This window comes from Lissotriton vulgaris, chromosome 3_2 (assembly GCF_964263255.1).
Source record: "Lissotriton vulgaris chromosome 3_2, aLisVul1.2, whole genome shotgun sequence".
Lineage (NCBI taxonomy): Eukaryota > Metazoa > Chordata > Amphibia > Caudata > Salamandridae > Lissotriton > Lissotriton vulgaris.
The window spans coordinates 329,354,127-329,374,411 of NC_141690.1; the positions used below are offsets into that span (position 1 = coordinate 329,354,127).

The window sequence follows — 20,285 nt, forward strand, 5'->3', positions numbered from 1 at the left end:
ATTTGCTTTGAACTACTATTCCTGAAGAAAGATGCCTTGTACCACTGTGCGATAAAAGTTCATTCCCTTGAGCCGGCTGGATAGGGGGGACAGGGGGGGTCTGTTCACCTCCAGCGCTGGGCTTTGCCCTATTTGACAATTAGATGTCCAAGGCAGGCAAATGTCAGCTGATGTCTATTAGTGGCCCATTTGTCCATAATCCCAGGGAGTGTCACTGTAGTAGATAGTGCAGCAGCTGTAGATTTTAACACCTGCACAATTTGGGTATAGATAGAGGACAATTAGGTCACGATGCGGGGACAAGACCAAATTATGTGATAGAAGGAACCCTCGGTCAGCATACGGCATGGCAATCTCGCACGACCCACGCTCCACAACCTACCCAGACTGCAATATATACTGTGAAAGCAAGAAAATTAAATCAAGTTGAGTTTGGAGCAAATAGCCAAGACTCACGAACCACCCTGGCCTTGCACCAATCACCATCCTCTGAGTTTAGGCACTGGAGGCAGTGGTTCCGGGGGGATAAAAAAGAAGGATTTAAACAAGCAGGAGATCCCTAGTTGTCCGAGTGGGCCCATGCTGAGCTTTATTTTGAGGATATCGAATTTAGGGACGTCCATAAGTAATTCTCATTAGGACTACAGGGCGTGGTGCACCTGCAAATATCTAATGAATTGTGAGTTCCGGGATTGATGAGTGTAGTAATGGTGGCATGTTTCTCGTCGGGGCAGTAGTCCAGTTTGACCCACCTCCTCAAAGAGAGGTACAATAATTGAGGTGTCAAAAGTGAGGATAACTTTTTTTAATTCAATTGGCAAGCCCTTTGTGTGCGTTCCTTCTTCTTTTGACGTTTGCTCCCACGAACCACCGTACAGGTCAGCCCCACACTGCTGTCTTGACTGTTTCTCATAGACACTTCGGGGAGCTCACCAAACCCTAGTTCAGATCTAAGTAGTCTATAATGACCTCCATAAGATGTACAAAAGAGTGATCCATGAGTCACCAAGCATTAACCTTCATACCCCACCCACCCTGTGGGGCCTCTGCCAAGGTGTAATTCCACTGGGACATAGTCCAGGAGTCCTAGTGGAAGGATATTAGAATTCTGTTGTTCTGATAGCGAATCAACCGGAGTGAAGAAACAGTTAACACAGGAGTGGGTTTTGTGGGAAGTAGAACAATGTGTGAATCCGGAATCTAAGTGGTAGCACCTGTGCCATACATCTATTAATAAATAATAATAATAATAATAATTCTTTATTCGGTTAATCACACAGAGAAACCATAAAAGAAGCAAATAACATAAGGAATTCATACATACATAGATTAAAAAGAAGACCATTTCATAAAAAACGTTTGTGCAGTTAAGCAAAAGGGAAAAGGTGATTTTGTTTCAGAGAGTCTTTGATCATTAAATCGTTTTCTTTTACTTTTTCCTTAGGGCAGTTTGCTAAAGGTTTTTTCTGTGATTCAAAATGCATTTTAAAAAGTTTAAAACCAGGTAACAGACTTCTTCCGACTCTAAGGTTTGGAGTCTTAGAAAGGCTGGACGACATTGTCTGAGGCCCCATCGCCTGCACAGCGGAAGTATCCAATGTTTTCTCTGGGGATGATAAAATTTACAGAATAGAATGACGTGGATATTGGATTGGGTAGATTTCGCGTCGCAAGGGCATGGAGGCAGGTTAGGGTCCCAGGCTTTGTTTAACGGAAAGGCGACCAGTCTGTGAAAGAGGTTCAGTCTGAGCCTGGTGAGTAACATCCTCTCGTATATTTTGGTGTCGAGAGTAAGATACGGCTGAATGCCAAACGTTTGCTGGACTGTGTTTGCGTGAACCACTGAGGGTTTTGCTGACTCGGATGACAGTCTTAGTGTTTCCAAGTGCCGTAGTGCAAGTTCCTTGAGTTCCTTTTTTGGGAGAGCTACCAGTGATTCTGGATGGAGGTAGTGTTTTTCAAGGCCAAGGTCGGTGAAAAAGTTTCTGATGTAGCTAAGCCACTTAATTCTGTAGGCGTAGTCGAGTGACATTGTGTCGGCCACTATCGACTGTGATAGTGTGTTAGCTTCCGACGTCCAAATACGCCTCCACAAGAGTAGTGGCTGAATTTTAAGGAGATCCTGCAAGTAAGGAATTCCCAATTCCATGTGGGAGGCGTAATTTGATGAGCCTTTTGGGGTGGCAAGAAGAAATCTTATAAATCGATTTTCGATTATTTGGAGGGCTCCAACGTCTGTGTGACCCCAGATCCCTGCTCCATAAAGAGCTATCGCCTGGCACTTGGCATTGTAGATTCTTAGGAGTTCTACTGGGCGCCTCCTTCCCAGTTTCCGAGAAAAGATCTGCAGGGCTGCTATTGCACGCTTAAAATTGTGACATCTCGCCTCAACTGCTGGTTTCCATGTTAGGTTTTCGTCAATCACAATCACAAGGTATGGGTATTGTGTGGTGGTCTCCAAAGGTTGACTATCGAGGAAGATGGTTTTTTTTCCTTTCTTCCCCCTCCCCGTGGTCATGACAAAAGTTTTTTTTACGTTAACCTTTAGGTCCAGGGAGTTCATGAAGGTGTGTGAATCCGGAATCTAAGTGGTAGCACCTGTGCCATACATCTATTAAGCCCAGAGAGTGGGCCCACTTACATTAGACAAAGGTGCGGACAAAAGGCTTGATGATGTTGCATCTCTAGATCTATTCATAATGGTGTTGAAATTGCCCCCCAATATCAGTGTACCCGGTTGAATACATAGGAGGGCTGTTGACAGATCATGCAAAATGGAAGTAATGAGAGCTGAGGGGACATAAACACTCTCCGCCACCCATGGTTGCCACTCTACTGTGCCTCAAGGAGGATATATCTGCCAAGGAGTCCAAATGGGTGTTAGTGATAAGTAACAGACATGTGTGGTACACAAAGATGAGAATTTATGTTATGTTCTGGGCCCTCAACTTCTGCTTCACTTGGTCAAAGGATTTCCTTTGCGTCTGGATGGTTTTAGCATAGTCCGGAAAGATTAGGATTTTCGAGCACTCAAAGAAGGCTTAAGCTTTGATTCTGGCCACATGGAGTACCAAGTGTCTGTCTTGGTAGTTGTAGAACCGTTCAATTACCTCCCTGGGTGAAGCACCATGAGGCGGACACCAGGTAAGTGCTCGGTGGGCGCATTCTACAAGGATGCAGAGGCAGATCTGATCCTATGGTAAGAAGCCATGGAGCCACCACTCTAGGAATTTCTCCGGGGTTCTCGCCCACCACTTCCTTCAGGAAGCCAACAAATATTATATTGTCCCGACGTGAGCTCCCCTCCACATCCTCTAGGTGCACCTCAGTCTCAGAGTTTGCTAGTAGTTTGTAGATCATTTGTTACAGTCCATCACTGTTTCCTCCAGAGCTGAGATATAGGCTCAAAAGGCAATAGGATGAACATAATTTTGTTAAAACGGAACACAGAAAATTCGAGGTGTTCTTCTTCCATCAGATGGCTCCTCCTCCATCTAGCCTCTGGTGGCCCACTGAACTGAATCCTTCTCCAGTACCGGCCAACTCAGCTACAAATTTAGTAATCATGTTTGACTCCGACCTTTTGTTTGCGACTCAAATTTGGCAGATTTCATCGTCCTGCTTTCTGAAGCTCAGAGCAGTCAGGAAGCGATTGCATCTACTTCCAGTAGAGTCCCGAAATATTCTAATTCATGCACTTGTGTCATTGGGTGTGGATTATGCTAACAACTTCTATTGGGGTCTTCCTGCTTTCCTGACTCATAAACTCAAATGATACAGAATGTGGTGGCTAGGTTGATGCGACAGGTCCCCTTTGGGCATCGCACCTCACCTCATTTGAAGCGCAGCTTCATTGGCTCCCAGTTGTCAGGAGGGTTGAGTTAAAAGCCCTGACATTGGTTTCAGAGCCATTAGGGGCAAAGGTCTGCGATACCTGAGAAATAGGCTTAGTAAGTACCATCAGGACAGAGCCTTGAGATCTAATCACCTGCGACTTTTGCGCATCCTGGGGATTGCCAAGCTTCGTCGAGGTGGTAGGTCTTTCTCAGTACTGAGAGCCAGGCTTTTGAATTCCTTGCCTATCCACCTGTGCATGGCCGAGTCTGAACACTCAGTAAAGATGTAAAAACATGGCTCTTAAAACACGTTTAGATATGAGTTGCCGGTTCTGTTCTTCAGTCTCTGTTTTTAAGCACTGGTTGCTTGCCTCATTTGAGGTAGCCACACGGTTTACAAATGACTTTGATTGACTGATGGATGTGGGTGCAGTGAGTGACTTCACCTGCCTGCAAGGGGATGTCTGAGGGAGTCCATGGGACACCGCTCCTCCCTCCAGAGGGCTGCCATCAGGCATCGCACGGACACTGGGCCATCTTTCAGCGCTCCTTCCCAAAGCTTCTTTGACTTTGCACCCCCTTCCATAATACGGCGTGGGCAAACAGGCAAAGGGATTCCTATGCAAATCAGGGAACGTCCTCTTGGGATAGCAATGGAGCTACAAGTGCACAAGCGCTATCTATTATAGAAGGGGTCACACAAGGGTCTGAGGCCCCTTCTGTGATACCGAAGAGCCAAGGGGGTGCACATAGGAGATGCACTTGTCCGTTGCGCTCCTAGGGTACTTTCGGTAATATGGCCCAAAAATAGCTCTATTTTTATAAACCATTCATACCCATTGGAAGAAAAAAATGAAAATGCTAATTTTCTTGAAAACTACTGAGCAAATTTACACCAAAACAAGCAAATTCACTTCCTTGATTAAAGTTAGGATTTCATGCATGTTTGGTGCAATCTGTTCAGTCGTTTTTTTATGTGTCAGAGGGAGCAAAGGAACTCTATGGGAATTAAAATTCGAAATGTCACTTTTTTGGCCTCCTGTTCCTCCTTTGTCTTGCTTCCGCTTGACTGATCTGCACAAAATTTGCCGAGCCGAAACCAAATCCAAATCTAATTACCTTTTTTATATGATGTTTTTAAATTGAAGGTGTTTTAAAAAGTATTTTAATGTGTTATACAAAGATGACAATTTCAAATTAAACTAGGCTGACTCACAAAGTGTAGTTTAATTGACAAGAAACTTACAAAATAGCTCCTTTTAGCCAATTGATTTGTATTTGTTATTTAACCCTATGTTTCTCCAATAGATCAATGTCCGATGTCCATCAACTAATATATCATCATTGTGACAGTTGGTTCCATTTGCAACATGTCATTTGGAATGTGCACAAGGGTAATGCACTGTTGTAAATCCATCCTGTGTACTCATTGACTCATCTCTTGAACACAACTTTTATACAATTTTAAAATGTGCTTGGAATCTGAATATAACATCATTTGGATACAATAAAAGGGCCATACAGTGAAAAGAAAACAACTGCCCTTTTTGTCCCGCATTAGCAGCAATCACCAATGCTAAACATTCTAGAATGTTTCTTTGTTTGATGACGTCTGGGGGTTTTGAGACAGGGTGACATCCTTCCCTGGATGCCCCTTGTGGACCTGACACAGGGCTTGTCTCTTAAAAGCAACATGTGCTTGTCCAGCTCCTTCAAGATAACTCCCTATTTACATACCCAAAGCAGGCTGTTTGCATAGCTCCAACAAGATGCTTTCAATGTCCTTCTCACTGGCTATAAATGTGACTTTACGAACAACTGTTTAGAAACAAGATCTGCCTCCTCTGGAACAATGAAGGTGACGTTAGCATCTCGGTTCTTCTGGACACTTCTTTTCTGGATTCATGGTAAGAGCAGTGACTTATTGATAAGAAGAATCGTGTTTTAAAGGACTCTTCCAAAGCATGTGTTAGCTGTTTCCTAGTTTTCATAGATGCAGAGATTATAATCCAAGATGCTTCATGTTGTCATTAATCACCTTTCTGTCTTCAGAGTCCGGAGCGCAGATTGTGCTGACACAGACCCCAGAAGTCCTCGCGGTGTCCCTGGGAGAAACCATCACAATCAGATGTCAGTCCAGTTCATCCGTCTACAATCATTTAGCCTGGTACCAGCAGCACCGCGGTGAAGCCCCCCAGCTTCTCATTTATGCGGCCACCTATCGCCAGTCCGGGGTCTCAGACCGCTTCAGCGGCAGCGGGTCCGACTCTGACTACACTCTCAGCATCAGCAGAGCCGAGCCCGGCGACGCCGCCGATTATTACTGTCAGCAGTATTATAGCCTCCCGCGCACAGTGACACAGAGCCGAGCAAAAACTGCAGCTTCCTCTTTCTGCCCTCAGCTCTCTGACAACCATCAATGCAAGACCTGAGCGGTGTTATTCTAGGCCAGAGGTCTTCAAACTTTTCCAGGTTGAGCCCCCCCAGCTGAATTCCCCCAGATGTTGGGCCCCCCCACCACCCGACAGAAACCTCGGGAATCCGGCACACCACATGATCGACTGCCACGCGCACACCACGGGCCATATCCGGCAAACAATGCTCAACACAACAAGAGTGCCTAGCAAACTGCAGGCCTGTGAGTGGGTGTGGTGAAACTACCGAGGCATACCACACAGCTCAAAACACAATCCTCCAAGACAAAATGTGCGCAAATTCTCCCCACTAGGATGCCCTGCCTTACACAGGACACAGATCAACAACAACACCACCAACATGAATGTGACGGGTGTGCCGGTGCCCAGCCACACCTAGACTCTCAATCTGTGGGTGGATCCCTGCCACTGACATCCTCAGGCTGTGCTCCATATCCAGTCCTGAACGGTACCTAGTCTTCAACACCGCAAGTGCTGAGAACCCAATCTCACAAACTCCCCAACAAATAAACAAATACATTGTAAGATGTAAAGCACCATGCACAAGTGAACCAAAGGGAGGACCGCAGTGATGAACCCACTATAGGGAACACACCATGGGTGCTTCACCAAGCGGAACCCAAAACATGGAACCCGACCTTGCCCATGAGGGCCCGCATTCAAGTAGCAGCTGGACGTCACGCAAAATGTCACACGCATGATGCATAGATCCCACACATGAGCACAAATAGAATACAGAACAGTAACACATAGGCAAGGGAGCAGCCAAACAATTCAAATACCTCCCACTCTGAACCACAGCTCCCATGGCACCAAGAAAGCAAAGAAAGTCATCACAACCCTCCCCATCCATCATGTACACCTTGTCATCCACCAACTCCCCCACCATTGTGGAGTAGTGTGGCTCACTACTTAGAGGTGGCAGACCCGGGAGCTGAAGTCGGCCCGGGGCCAGGGTTCAATTCCCGACGCGGCAGGGTCGTGGACTTGAGCAGGGTCGTGGACTTGGGTCAGCGGACTCGATAATTCTCGCTTCGGTGCTTTCTCTAATCAGGGGTTCCACTTGGCAACTCTGGGCATTAGCTTGCCTAATCTCCACAACAGCCCCATCAACTCCGGGGATGCCTGGCTCCACCTTGGGGACTCCCAGCAGGGACCATCCCACAGGGAAAGCCAGGACGGGTTCCCCAGAGTTATACAGCACCAGGAAACCTAAGGACGGGTAGCAGTGCGCTTTACAAGCTCAAATACATACATACATACATACATACAGACATACATACATACATACCATTCATTCCGTCCCTCCATCTGTGCCCCATCCACATCCAAACTCCTTCTACCACTTGCAAACCCATCCACCATCCATCCCTCCATCCATCATCTCACCCATCTATCCCTCCATCCACCCCCTCACCCATCCATCCATCATCCATCCATCCCTTCACCCAATCCATCCCATCACCAATCCATCCACTCTTCCACCCATCCATCCACTCTTCCACCCATCCATCCAACCATTCACCCATCCATCCACTCCTCCACCCATCCATCCACTCTTCCACCCATCCATCCACTCCTCCACCCATCTTTCCACTCCTCCACCCATCCATCCATTCACTCATCCATCCAACTACCCACCCTCTCACCCATCCAGCCATCCCCCCACCCACTCATCCATCCACCCAGTCACTCATCCGTCCACCCACTCAACCCCCCACTCATCCATCCATCCACCCATCCATCCCTACCGCTCTCCACCCTCCCCCCACTCATGCATGCACTCTCTGCCCCATCCATCTCCATGCTCCTCTCCTCACCCATCCATGCACACACCTGCCCATCCACTCTGCCAATCATTCATCCATGTCCTCACTCATCCATCCATCCTCCCCCTCTCTCTCCATTACCCCCTCACCCCTCCATCCACCCTTCACCCATCCATCCACTCATCCACTCATGAATCCATCCATTGACCACTCATCCACCCCTTCACTCCTCCCATCCCCCCGTCCATCCACCCTCCTCAATCACCCATCCATCCCCACATCCACCTCTTCACTCATCCATCCATCCATTCATTAATTCATTCACCCCTTCACCCATCAATACATCAATCTATCCATCACCTCTCTCATCCATCCACCGACTCGTCCACCATCCACCGCCCATCGATCCATCCACCATTTCACTGATCCATCCACCCCTCCACCCATCCATCTACCCTTACAACCATACACACATCCATCCACTCCCATCCATCCCTCCACTCATGCATCCATCCTCTCTCTCACCATCCATCCACCCCTTCACCCATCCATCCATCCCCTCACTCATCCATCCATCCCCCACCCATACATCCACCATGTCACCCACACATCCACCATTCCACCCATCACCCCACCCATACATCCACCACTCCACCCATACATCTATTCACCCACATGGCAACAAAACGGACGTCTGGTGGCCGGCTCCACCCAACATCCCTCACACATTTGATAATTCAAATTCGAATCTGCAGACCAACATCCCTGAACACCAACACTTCGGTGCCCACACAAAGATCCTCATGAGTTGAGGACCGCAGACCAGAGCCCACCGTCCCGATTCATGGCCCAAACCCGGATTGCAACCTCTCCCTCTCTTCCCAAAATAACTGAAGGACTCCCGCCCTTCCCCCCCCCTCACTCCCACCCCCCTTGAAAGGATGGGGCCCTGGGCAAGAGCCCACCCCGCCCGTGCCTCAAAACCTCTCCGCAAACCTTCTCTCCCTTCTGGGAAGAGCTCTTTGTAATAAGAGCCAAAGACTTGAATGGCTCTGGTGCAACTGCTTCTGTGGGTAGGTTGGTGGTACTGCTGCAACTGTGTCAGTGGGTAGGATGGTCGGTATTTCTATATATGGAGGACTGTGTCCTGGATTGCTACCTTTATAATGGTAAATCTTGCCATTTTGTGGGAAACCCTGGCATGATAATGCCCACCTGTGCCCACCTCTAGCCCTGCACAATTGTGGCAATGCTCTGTCATGAAATACTGAACCAGTAATAAGCAAGACAGAATCTATCGACTTGGGGCTACTTGAGAAGGAGCTCATGCTTTCATTGCCCAAACCTATTGTAATGTTCAGACCCACAGAGAGGAGAGTTGTCCAGTGTGTATTATGTGATAGGTGCATGGGAGAGGGCTGGAAAATCGGTGGCAGACATAGTGAGTGTGTGATGTATGGAAGAGATAAGAGGGAAGTGTACGTGGTCATATTTCATTTATGACACCCTCATTAAAGCCCTGGCTATTTAGCCAACAACATATTGAATGCTGAGATTCTTAAACCTATATTTCTAATAAGCAAAGTACAATACAATTATTATAATGCACAGAGATATAAGCTAAGAAGCCAGGACCGATAGAAGGTGTCACACTTAACAACAATGCGGAGTAAAGTGAAAGGCTGTTGTGCAAATGTAGGGAAAATAAAGGGACTGAGAGAGAGGTGTAGGGAAGAGGTGAGTGTTCATCGTGAGAGAAAATTAGCTTACAAAAGGAACGGTGCACCTACGTGAAGGTTGCAGGTAGAAATAGTATTGGAAAATAGTTAAGATTCCTTGTTAAGCTTGCTGTGCCCAATAGTCAGGAGGCCCCACTAAATGTTATGCCCAGGTCCCATAAAAGCGTGAGACATTCCTGCCAAGAATCTTTTTTAGATGGGTGAGAAACAATTTAAAAATAAGTCCTGAAACCTGAATAACATTCCTATTTTAAAACATGAGCCAAACTGATTTTGTTAATTTCGTGCTACTTTAATAAAATCAACTGATTTATCCTGATATTTAACTGCATCATTTGTATTTGAACAGTGGAGAACGTTTGTTTTCTGTGATTTGTGTTATGTCAATGGAGCGAAAATTGCGTCATACCAGTTTGCTCCGTTTTGTGCTGGAGGATAAAGGTTTAGGGGCAGATTTACAAACCCCTTGCGCCACTTTTGCGTCACTTTTCCCATGTTAAAATGACGCAAAAGTGGTGCAAGGGACTTGTAAATAAGCCCCTTAGTTTGGAGCACATACGTTTTTGTCCATTACGTAAAACAAAGGTGGAAAATAATAGAGCAAACAGATTCATCCTGTATTCATACCACCACAATGATTTGCCCTGTATTTACTGAAGTGCAAAATATCTGTCATAAGGCCTATAATGGCTACAGTGTGTTAGAATACATTTAAGACACCAATCATACTCTTATGCAGAAAGGAAGCAGAATCGCCTGCCCACGTATTCGAAAATATTTTTTTTTAATGCAGACTTCAAGTGCCTCAAAACCTCTCCGGAAACCTTCTCTCCCTTCTGGGAAGAGCTAACTCTCCCAGGAGGGGGCCAATTCACGGAGTCGACAGCTTCAGCTGCAGTGGGAGGCAAGGGGTGTCCTCTGCTAAAACTGAAAGCATGTCTGTTTGTTTGCTTTCGTTTTTAGCAGAGGAGACCCCCCCCCTCCGCCTCGCACCGCAGCCGAAGCCATCAACTCCATGAACCAACCCCCTCCTGGGAGAATCACCCAGACAAAGGGAAGATCGGAGTGGAGCGCACGCCCCCCCCCCCCCATGGGATGGTGCCGCACCCCCCCCCCCAGGGGGGCTCGCCCCACAGATTGAAGAACCCTCTTCTAGGCACACAGGTGTTGAATTTCCAAACATCGAAAGAAGTTAATTCAAATGAGTCATAACCTTGTGTGAATGTGTAATTGTAGTAAGACATATGCGCCTGAGATCTAGTTTGGATTAATTTGAGTATTCGACATTATATCACCTTTTCAGCTGGGCTCTGCGGGCCTCATTTACAAAGATTGGCGTAGGGCAGCGCTGCAAGTCTTTTTAGTGTGCCGCCCTGTGCCAATGCGAAAGAGCAAGAATGCACAGAAATTACAAGATATGGCGCATTCCTGTCCTGTCAGCTAGTACCAGCACACAATTTGTTGCCTAGCAACAACGCAGGCACCCTTGCTCCATGGTGCAGGGGTGTCTGCAGGGTTTTAAGTCGGCCGGGTCCTGCCGGAGTTCTAAAAAACCATGGATTTTGGCCCAGATCTTTGTACTGGGGTGAATGTAAGACATTGTTCTGCATTCTGTCCATCAACTGTGTTTTTTACAATTTTCCCCACGAGTGGGCTGGGTATGCTCAGACATGAGTCCCAGGCTCTCCACATCACTGGAGTCAAGCTATCCAGGCTGAAGAAGGCTGATAACCAGAAACCAGTCCTTGGATGCTTGATTCCGGTCTAGGAAAGACATGGCTTGGTAGTTCGGGCTGGACTGTTCCCATGAGGCACAGGGTCAAGGCTGATTTGCATATAGCCAGTGTCTGACCTAGGGTGGTGTGAAGTGCAAAAAAAACGATGGGTTTAGGCCCAGATCTTTGTACTGGGGTGAATGTAAGACATTTTTCTGCATTCTGTCCATCAACTGTGTTTTTTGGAGTTCTAACAAGCATTTGCAATGCAATCAGTCTCGCCTTTGGGACCTTTTACGTATTTAGCTATGCAGTAATTTAGCCTGGGTGCTGAAACATCTACTGTTCTTTAACATGGAGGGAAAGGTGTGACACGCCAGGTATGGGAACACATGGAGAGAAATATTGCCTTTCAGTGTGAAATTGTATAGTCCAAAAATCTGTTTTTAAAATAAAATTAGGACCTTCGGTGGTCGAATCTCCGCAAATATAAGATTTGAAAAATATATTATTGTCTACGGGTGTTCGGGAAGACAATTTCTATGGACTGGGATCTAGAGAATGCCAACGTGATTCTGGTATTTTTCTGACCTCTGCTGGTCGTTATCTATCAAGAAAGTTGAATAGAGGCAGTTATGCAGAAAAAAAGTCCCTAAGTGGAAGCAGACATGTCCTAGGGCTGATTTCCAGAGCCCACAAAGTACATACACATTTAGGTATATAATAAGTATATACTAAAGTATATACAAGAGGTCTTGAATGCTCAACCTAAAAAGCAGGCACTGAGACAGGTCCCTAACAGGCTCTCCATTTTTGCCCTCACCCTTAGGGCGAAAAAATAAAATCTTAACTCTGCAGCAGCACCACCTTCACTGCCTCTGATGTAACTTCAAAGACACTTGTTATAGTTCTTTCAGAGTCTCAGCATTTCAGAACTGAAGCTTTTCCAATAATATATACAACAAAGCCATAGGTGTTGCCTATTTATATAACTAACAACCATTGACAAATCCAATGGTCCTGGCTTGTTGTAGGTATAATGTTACTTGTTTTATTATATATCTGGATGCAAGGACAGAAATAGCAAAATACCAGTCAGGCAGCACATTATGCTAAGCACAGATTTTTAATTTACATGTTTTTAATCCACGCCCTTTTTTCCATTGGACCTGCCACTTTTAGACACCCCCAGTTTTTTTCCCACTTAAAGCCCTGGGTGTTTGCGTTGTTGACACGATTGTTTTTGTGCACGACGGAACACCTTTCTGCACAAAAACAACCACAGGAGGCATTTTCCTCATTCTATGTGTGATGCAGAATGCATGACATATGCAAAGAGGAACAAACGAGAACAAATGAAAACATTTCTCCTTGTTACACCTACTCTGATTTTGTAATTCTGGGCAGTGTCAAAATGTATGTGTGTTGCATGGGAACACCCACAGCAATTCCCAAGGTACGCCTCCCTGACATGCGTTGGCTTACACCATATCTTCAAGGCCATGAAAAGCCACTCAAATTGGCTTTGTAGATATGGGTCTTCACACTGCACCTCCTGCGCGTCACAAAAGTAATGCTCCGGCGACGCAAACGTGTTGCAAGGGGCTAATAAATGAGCCCCTGTGTTTGGATTTTCACTGTCTCTCTTCTCACCCTGTGCCAGTCACAGACGTCCAAGCACTTCGAAGAACCATAACAAACAATTTTTAATCAATATATTTACGCCTTTTGTAAAGTTCTAACACATAACTGTTTTTGTGTCTCAGGGCTCTTTAAGAAACACATAGGACAGTAGAAATACGCAATCACCAGGCAATTATTGTATGGCAGGTGTAAGCAGGGCAGAGGGCTGATGGCGTGGGTCACGTGGTGTGCTGAGTAAACTCAGGTTTTTGTGTACACTCTAGTCTAGGCGGTGATGAAGAAGTTCATTTTCATATTACTATAAATGCATCCAAGAATACTCTCTGTGCAGTATATACTGAATACACTGCAGAACATGTAACGTGTCTCAAGAGATATATTTAACATCTGAACAAGCATTAGAAAAGCCAAACGTTCTGGCCTTGAATAGCTTGTGCAGTAGTCAAGTCAAATTTATTTGCATAGTTGCTTTAAAAGGAAGGTGCACCAGCAACAAAGTCAAGATCGCAAGTTCAGACCACATATTGGTCTTTATTTGCAAGTAAAAAATCAGTCGTCAGCCAACGTGTTTAGTGCTTATCACATTAAGAACTTCATGAAGGCTTTCTATGTTGAATAGTGTGTTCACAGGAATAGGAATAGCAGCTGCAGTGCTTTGCCAGGATGATCACCCATACGTCAAGGTTCATCTTGAGATCAGTTTCCAAATAGTAACAGGTTGCCAGCCAAGGCACGGTAGCCAACAAACAATGATGCAACCAATGGATCATTGTTTAGAAACTGATCTCACAAGGAATAGTGACGTATGGGTGATTATTCCGGAAAAATACTGCAGCTATTCTTATTCCTATGAACACAGAAAGCTCGGATGAAGATCTTAATGTAAGAAGAACGAAACGAGTTGGCAGATGACTGATTTATTTACGTGCAAATAAAGAAAAATATATGGACAGAACTTGCAATCTTGGCTTTGTTGCTGGTGCACTTTCCTTATAAAGCAATCAAATCTTCTCTGGATTCCAGTGGTGCTAAACAACGGCAAGTGCTGGAAGTAGGACTATACAATATATCCACAACAGGGATTGAGGTGCTGAACTTGCGGTCAGCCGTTGGGAGCTTTTGTATCTAATCGTTTGCATAGTTAATTGCAACCTTTGCATACCGTCCCTGTATTATGTATAAAACCAAATCTAATACATTAATTTGAGATACAAATAATACAATTCTAAAAAACCTTATGTTGGCCTCAACTAAGGGTTTCTGCTATTAAGCAGTGACCTTGGTTATTATGAAATTCAATCTCGTATTAATAAATACTAGAAAACAAAGTGCGAGTAGCCAGACCAGGGTCCTTTGGTGGCCAAATATTGTACCTGTCCTTGCTCAGTTCATAGGTAAGGTGTGGGTGCCTTGTGCAGATCAATTTTCAAGCAAGTTTCCAGTCCTTGGTGCTGTATTTCCCTCCTGCCCTCAGACTGTTGAATCAGACTTGCACCTGTCGTTGGCCGAAATGCAGATGTTTGGTGCCAAACCTTAATCTTTTAAGTGGACCCCCTTTGTTTCTTACGTTGCCCCCTAACAGCTATTTCTAAGGAGCAAATTACTCATGCAGTTAGTTATCCTGTATAACTAGCTGGCGTTTGATTAATTCCCAGGAAAGATGGTGTTGATTTTTGTAAAACCCATTACTTAAAACTAGCCAGATTTGGCAGGAAAGTTGTCTTTCTTGAAGCAACAGTTTTAGGTGCCAGTTCCTTGTGATGGTTGGAACTCCTGCCCAAGGAAGTCTCTGCTGGTGAGATGTTTCCGACTAAGTCAGTCCTTGCTTGTTCGCTTGCCCAGTTCTTTTAGGATTGGTTTTATAAATATTGCCCTCTTGCAGGATAAGGGAATTTTAGAGCAACTTAACCGAGTAATTACAGCTTGCTTGCAAATTTGTAAGTTAACTAGTTTTGGTTTCAACAATTGTTTCCCATGAGGAGGGGGACCGGACATCGGCAAAAGATATGTATGAACGTCTCTTGCTTGTATCCACAAAGCCGGCATTCTTTCCGAGCTGGAATTAGATCTTTGGTGCCTATGATCCTAAAGTAAAATAATATGAATTGATAGTTTAAGACCTGAGAGAAGCGCACTGCGAGATATTCCTGGGGTCTGAAGGTGGTATGTGAGCTAATCACGGCCCAGGCGTACAGTCTGCGAGCAGAGACATTTTTGTCTCTTAAACGGGACAGGATCTTGCAAGCCTAATTCAATAATAGCCAGGTGAGAGAGTGCAGATGAATTATATGTGTGAAGTGCATTCATAACTAATGAACTTCTCATATGAAGGCTCATATAATGTGTGTATATTAACGATTCATATATGCTTGCATTTTAAATGTGTGCACTGTTCTTATGCTAGCCGAATTTGGTAGGCCTAACTTTAGTTTCTCCCTATTCGCTCTTAAATCAAAACCGTTAGTTACTGTTTATGTGTCTTTGGAATATTTTTTTTTTCAAGTTTCTGTTGCGGGTGCAAAAAATTGTCCTCGTTAGTTAGAATAATGTTTTTGCTTCAGAAGTTAGTCAAAGGTAGAGAGGAGTGGATGAATTTGAACAAGCGGAGCTGATAATGAAGGAGGATGTTTTATGTGTCTGGAAAGGACTGGGAACCAAGGTCATCGAGCAAGAGTTTGGATGTATCGTTACTATATGGAAAGTTACCTACATGACGGTGCCTAACTGGACCAGGCGGTCAAGTGATGTAATTGGGGCCGTGAATTTTGACTTTTGTATTGGGGTCAGGGACAGAATCCGGGGGAATTTGCCTTACCTGGAGAAGGGAGAGCATCTTAGAATGAGCTCTATAGCTTTATGCTATTTGACCCATTCATTGTGAGTGAGCTTCTTAGGAAGTATTCACGTTCGGACACATTTCTGGGAGCTTGCCTGGGGAATGCTAAGTAGGGATGTCACGATAGAAGTAGAGTAGGGACAGAGAATGCTTTTTCCTATTATCCACAAATAAAGAAGGCTCTAGATGTGATTGCTATAATCATTTGTTTCCTCATCATGGAGTTGGTTATTTTGTGCATGTTGCACTGCTTAAATCTTCTTCGAAGGTTTGGTTTTGTATTTACGCCCATGTACCTTTACACCCTCGTTTTGAGGTGTTTAAATTTCCAATAGTTCAAATTTCCAATAGTTCTTTGCTTTATAACAAATATACAACATTTGGATTAGGAGTCTGTGTTCCTGTAGGGCCATGGGCAATGGTATAGTATAATTGCCTAAGGATTTCTTCCTCCCCTCCACACTTGCAAAGCCGGCAAGAAGACCAGAGGCCAGTGGTTCCTGAGCAAATCTAGAATGTAGAACATGGCTTCATAATTTGGTAACAGAGGGAGGATGGTTGCCTAATGAAGTGAGGGAAGACTTCAGAGAAATCTAGACTAGACTTTGATCCATAGAGCCCCAAAATAGAGCTCAATGACTGACAGCAGACAACGGCGGGTTTTGGCGTAGACCAGCGAACATTGATGGTGCGGCGAAGACAGCAGTGAACGGTGGCATGAGTATGAACAGGGATGTGTGTTAGATTGAGGTGATCTGATTGTATGATGTCTTGCAGAGTAGGGATGACAGTCGAGTGAATGTGGTTTATCAGGCCGAACGCTTGGTTCATGAGGTTTTGTTTTTGTTTGGTTTATCGGTCTCAAGAGTAGCCTAATACCCAGGGATATATTTGTGGTGTGGGAAACACCGATTTGCTGTAATTGCTGGCCGTTGGTTTGTTGGGAAGTCGTGGAGTGCTATCGATGACCCGTTTGAGACAGGGAACTTTGTGTAAGTGGACTATTAGAGTCGCATGCGGAAAGCCTCATCGCAGTGGTTGACTAAAGTGATTCGAGGGGCTGGTGCAGTTCTTGAGTGACGGGATGTGAATGTACTTGAGTAAGTGAATTATATCGATCTTTTAGTAAGGCTGACAATTACTTGGGTTTTGGTTCACTTTAGCTGTCCAGTCATTTGGACGGCAGGCAGTTACTTGGTTCTATGAGTGCTAGGGGGAATGCATACGGTGTGATTGTGAAGGAGGGGAGACTGCTGTGAGGAGGACGAGGTGATGTCAGGGTGTGCAGTGCTGCCATAGGTTGGTTGATGTAGCGCTGTGCTGGGATTGGTGGGTTGTCATTAAGAAGCCGAAGTATGGAAAATTGTTAGCGAAAAGAAACTGGCTTAAAATACGAAGTTTTTAGATACTATGATATTTGGGTAGGGGAGACACAAGTGTAGTAACTCTGGTAGGTGAAGAAGCACCACCCGAGGATTCTACTGTACTTAATATGGCAATGAATTTAGGTATTCATACTATAGTTTGGCTTCAAAATTGTCACAAGATGACTGAGAAGGAGGGAGAATTGGCTCTTCCGTACTATGGGTCATTTCAAGTGGATGTGTTATACCAGTTGAGGGGTGTGATGTCTTCATTATGACCCTCACCTAGACCAACACAATATGAGGCATTAGATGCGAGCAGGTCATGCAAAGAGCAGGGAAAGAACTCAGGGTAGAATAAGAAGAGCAATGAAGGCATATCAGGATGCACAATGGGATGTACGGTTGAAGAGGTGGAGAGTGTATGCTATTGAGGGGGAAAGGTTGTACGCCTTAATGTTGAAAGAAGCAGACACTCAAAATAGTAATGGTGATGATGGAAGTGACACTGACATTAGTCTGTTAGACAAATTATTAGCAGAGTTCCCCCACCTTATAATCCACAGTCAGAAGAGGAACGACGAGAATTGACCAGTGCAGTGAGCATGGAAAGAACAGAGGTGTCAACGACAGGTCTTGATGCAAGAGTAGTGGGAACAGGGATGACAGTGCTTGAAGAATTGGAGGCTAGTGGAGTTAGTGCTGCTGCACGGTTACCGGATGCTCTTACAGTACCGGTCACCATTGGGCCTGTAGTCTCTGTATATGATCCCAATCAAGGGGAAAGTAGCAGCCAGAAACAGATAAGACTAAGAGAGAAAATCAGCTCAGGGGGAAATGCTACGATGGATGGAAATGGTCCATTTTTGGTGCCCGTGGAAGCTAGTACACCCATGCCAGTAACTGCAGACTCTTCAAGGGCGTGTGTTGGGTCTAATATGGTACAGACCGGTACCTTGGCTTATTCCCAGTTAGATTTGAAAATGTGGGAAGCTCCAGTTAAGGGGCCTATGGGAGGGATACCAGAGGTGGGAATGAGTCAGGGAGCTTTTGGAGTTCAGCATGTCTCACAGATTACAGGGTCAGAAGATCAACAGAGGAAGGAGAGTTGTGAAAGGGACAGACTAGTGTGCTGAGACAGGGAACAATTAAGACTGCAATGAAAGCAAAAATGTTAGATGCCGTGAAATTGAAAGCGGAAGTGGATGAAATAATTGATGGGAACTTACCTTGAGAAAGGATAGAACTGTATAAGAAGGATGAATTGTTGTTTATGGTGAAGGATATCACTCGTAAGGCAAGGTGAGCTCAAGAGAAGTTGACTCAACTGGCTCAGAGATACAATGTTGACTTGACCACTACTAAAATCATAGATTAAATTTTGGTTATCAGGAATTGGAGGGGAAAAGGATAATGGCTTTGAAAACAAATCTCTGAGAGTTGGCCATAGGAACATGCGCATGGAGCATGCTTGACATGTGGGAAGAAAGGTGGTCTATGAAAAAGAGTGCTAAGAAAGGTATAGGAGAAACGCCACCTCCCAGAGGGGTGACCGAGGTAGTGGAGGTTTTACCATTGTGAGAAGTACTGAGCGTGCGATATGTGCATGTGACTTGGAGTGGGGTGAGTAAGCAGAACTTACAAATGATTTTCCTCTGCTGAGGGAGAAACCTGCTGAATGGTACAAACAAGTTGGCTGCTCTGTAAAAATTTCAAAAGTGTTGTGGATTGATTTGAATACTTTGTTTGATATTGTGGTCCCAAGTGATTTATGGGCTGCATGTAAAATTGCTTTTGATTGGCCATCCGCGGAACCAGAAAGGGATCCTGTAATGCATGGCCCTTCCCCATAGGTTATGAAAAAGATTGAGCAGGAAATCACATGTTTGTAGACTAAGGTTGCCCACAGGATAATTATTGGCTTAAGATAGATTGAACCACAAAAGAGCCTAAGGAGTCAGTGCATGCCTATTATGAGAGGCGTCTGCAAGCAGTACACTGGGACTGATACTTTGGACCCCAAGGATATGGGCAGTTTGTTTTCAAGTTTGTGCTTGGACTGAGGCCAGCGATTAGCTTCATGATTCAAAAGCATTTGACCTGTTGACAAAATAAGATTGTGGATAAAATTTTGCGTTATTCCAGGTACTGTTGTGTTGAAGTGGAGTCTAAGCATACGAAGATGAAATACAAACAAATGTTGGTACAGTTGAGAAATGCAGATAAAGCAGAGCAGACACAAATAAATGGAGGAACTTTTGGTCAGAGACAGAGATTGGTCAGGGAGGGACCCAAAATGTGTCGGCCCCTATGAGACAGTAAAGAGGGAGGGGAACAGATTCTAGGTCAGGAATAGAATAAGACGCCTTAAGAAGGTCCACAGCCTGTCATTATTGTGACAAGATTGGGCATTGGAAGCGCAAATTTTGAGCAAATCATACAAGATGAGGAGATAGCAAAAGTGTCTCATGTTATGAATACGGTGATGAGAACTAGATACATGAATGGGTGGGGTTTGAGTCAGCAGGTGCAGGCAACCTCTGGGAATCCCAGAGGGCAGCCGGGAATACCAACAGATGCCTTTCAGGGAGACCTATGAGGATTTTGATCTGGACCCATCACAATGACGGTGCCAGAATGGGGGAGGAGACTGCTCTCTTGGAGCAGTCTCGGAGGTAGACCAGAGTGGACCTTTTTCTGAAAGCAGACATTGACGATCATCCCATTACTTTCTTGGTTGCTACTGGTGATACCCGTTCTACTGTGAGATCAACAATGGTCCCCAACCTACCCTTCTTGGGACAATCGATCCAAGTTGTAGGAGTTGCCAATAAATGAATGATCAATCCTTTGACAGAAAAGTTACCTGCAAGAATAGGAACTGTTAGACCTGGTATCATTAGCGTGAGTCTCCCTTCCATTTTTTACTGATTGCTTCCTCTGCTTT

General features: G+C 45.1%; 1 protein-coding gene across 1 annotated transcript in view; it reads left to right on the plus strand.

Moving 5' to 3' along the window:
* LOC147725782 (immunoglobulin kappa light chain-like) overlaps window positions 1-20,285 on the plus strand; it is a 198,891-nt gene that overhangs the window by 20,981 nt on the left and 157,625 nt on the right. Inside the window, exon 3 of the mRNA XM_086964499.1 lies at window positions 5,596-5,743. Within this exon, the coding sequence (XP_086820625.1) occupies window positions 5,596-5,743 (148 nt within the window). The remainder of the gene's footprint in view (window positions 1-5,595; window positions 5,744-20,285) is intronic.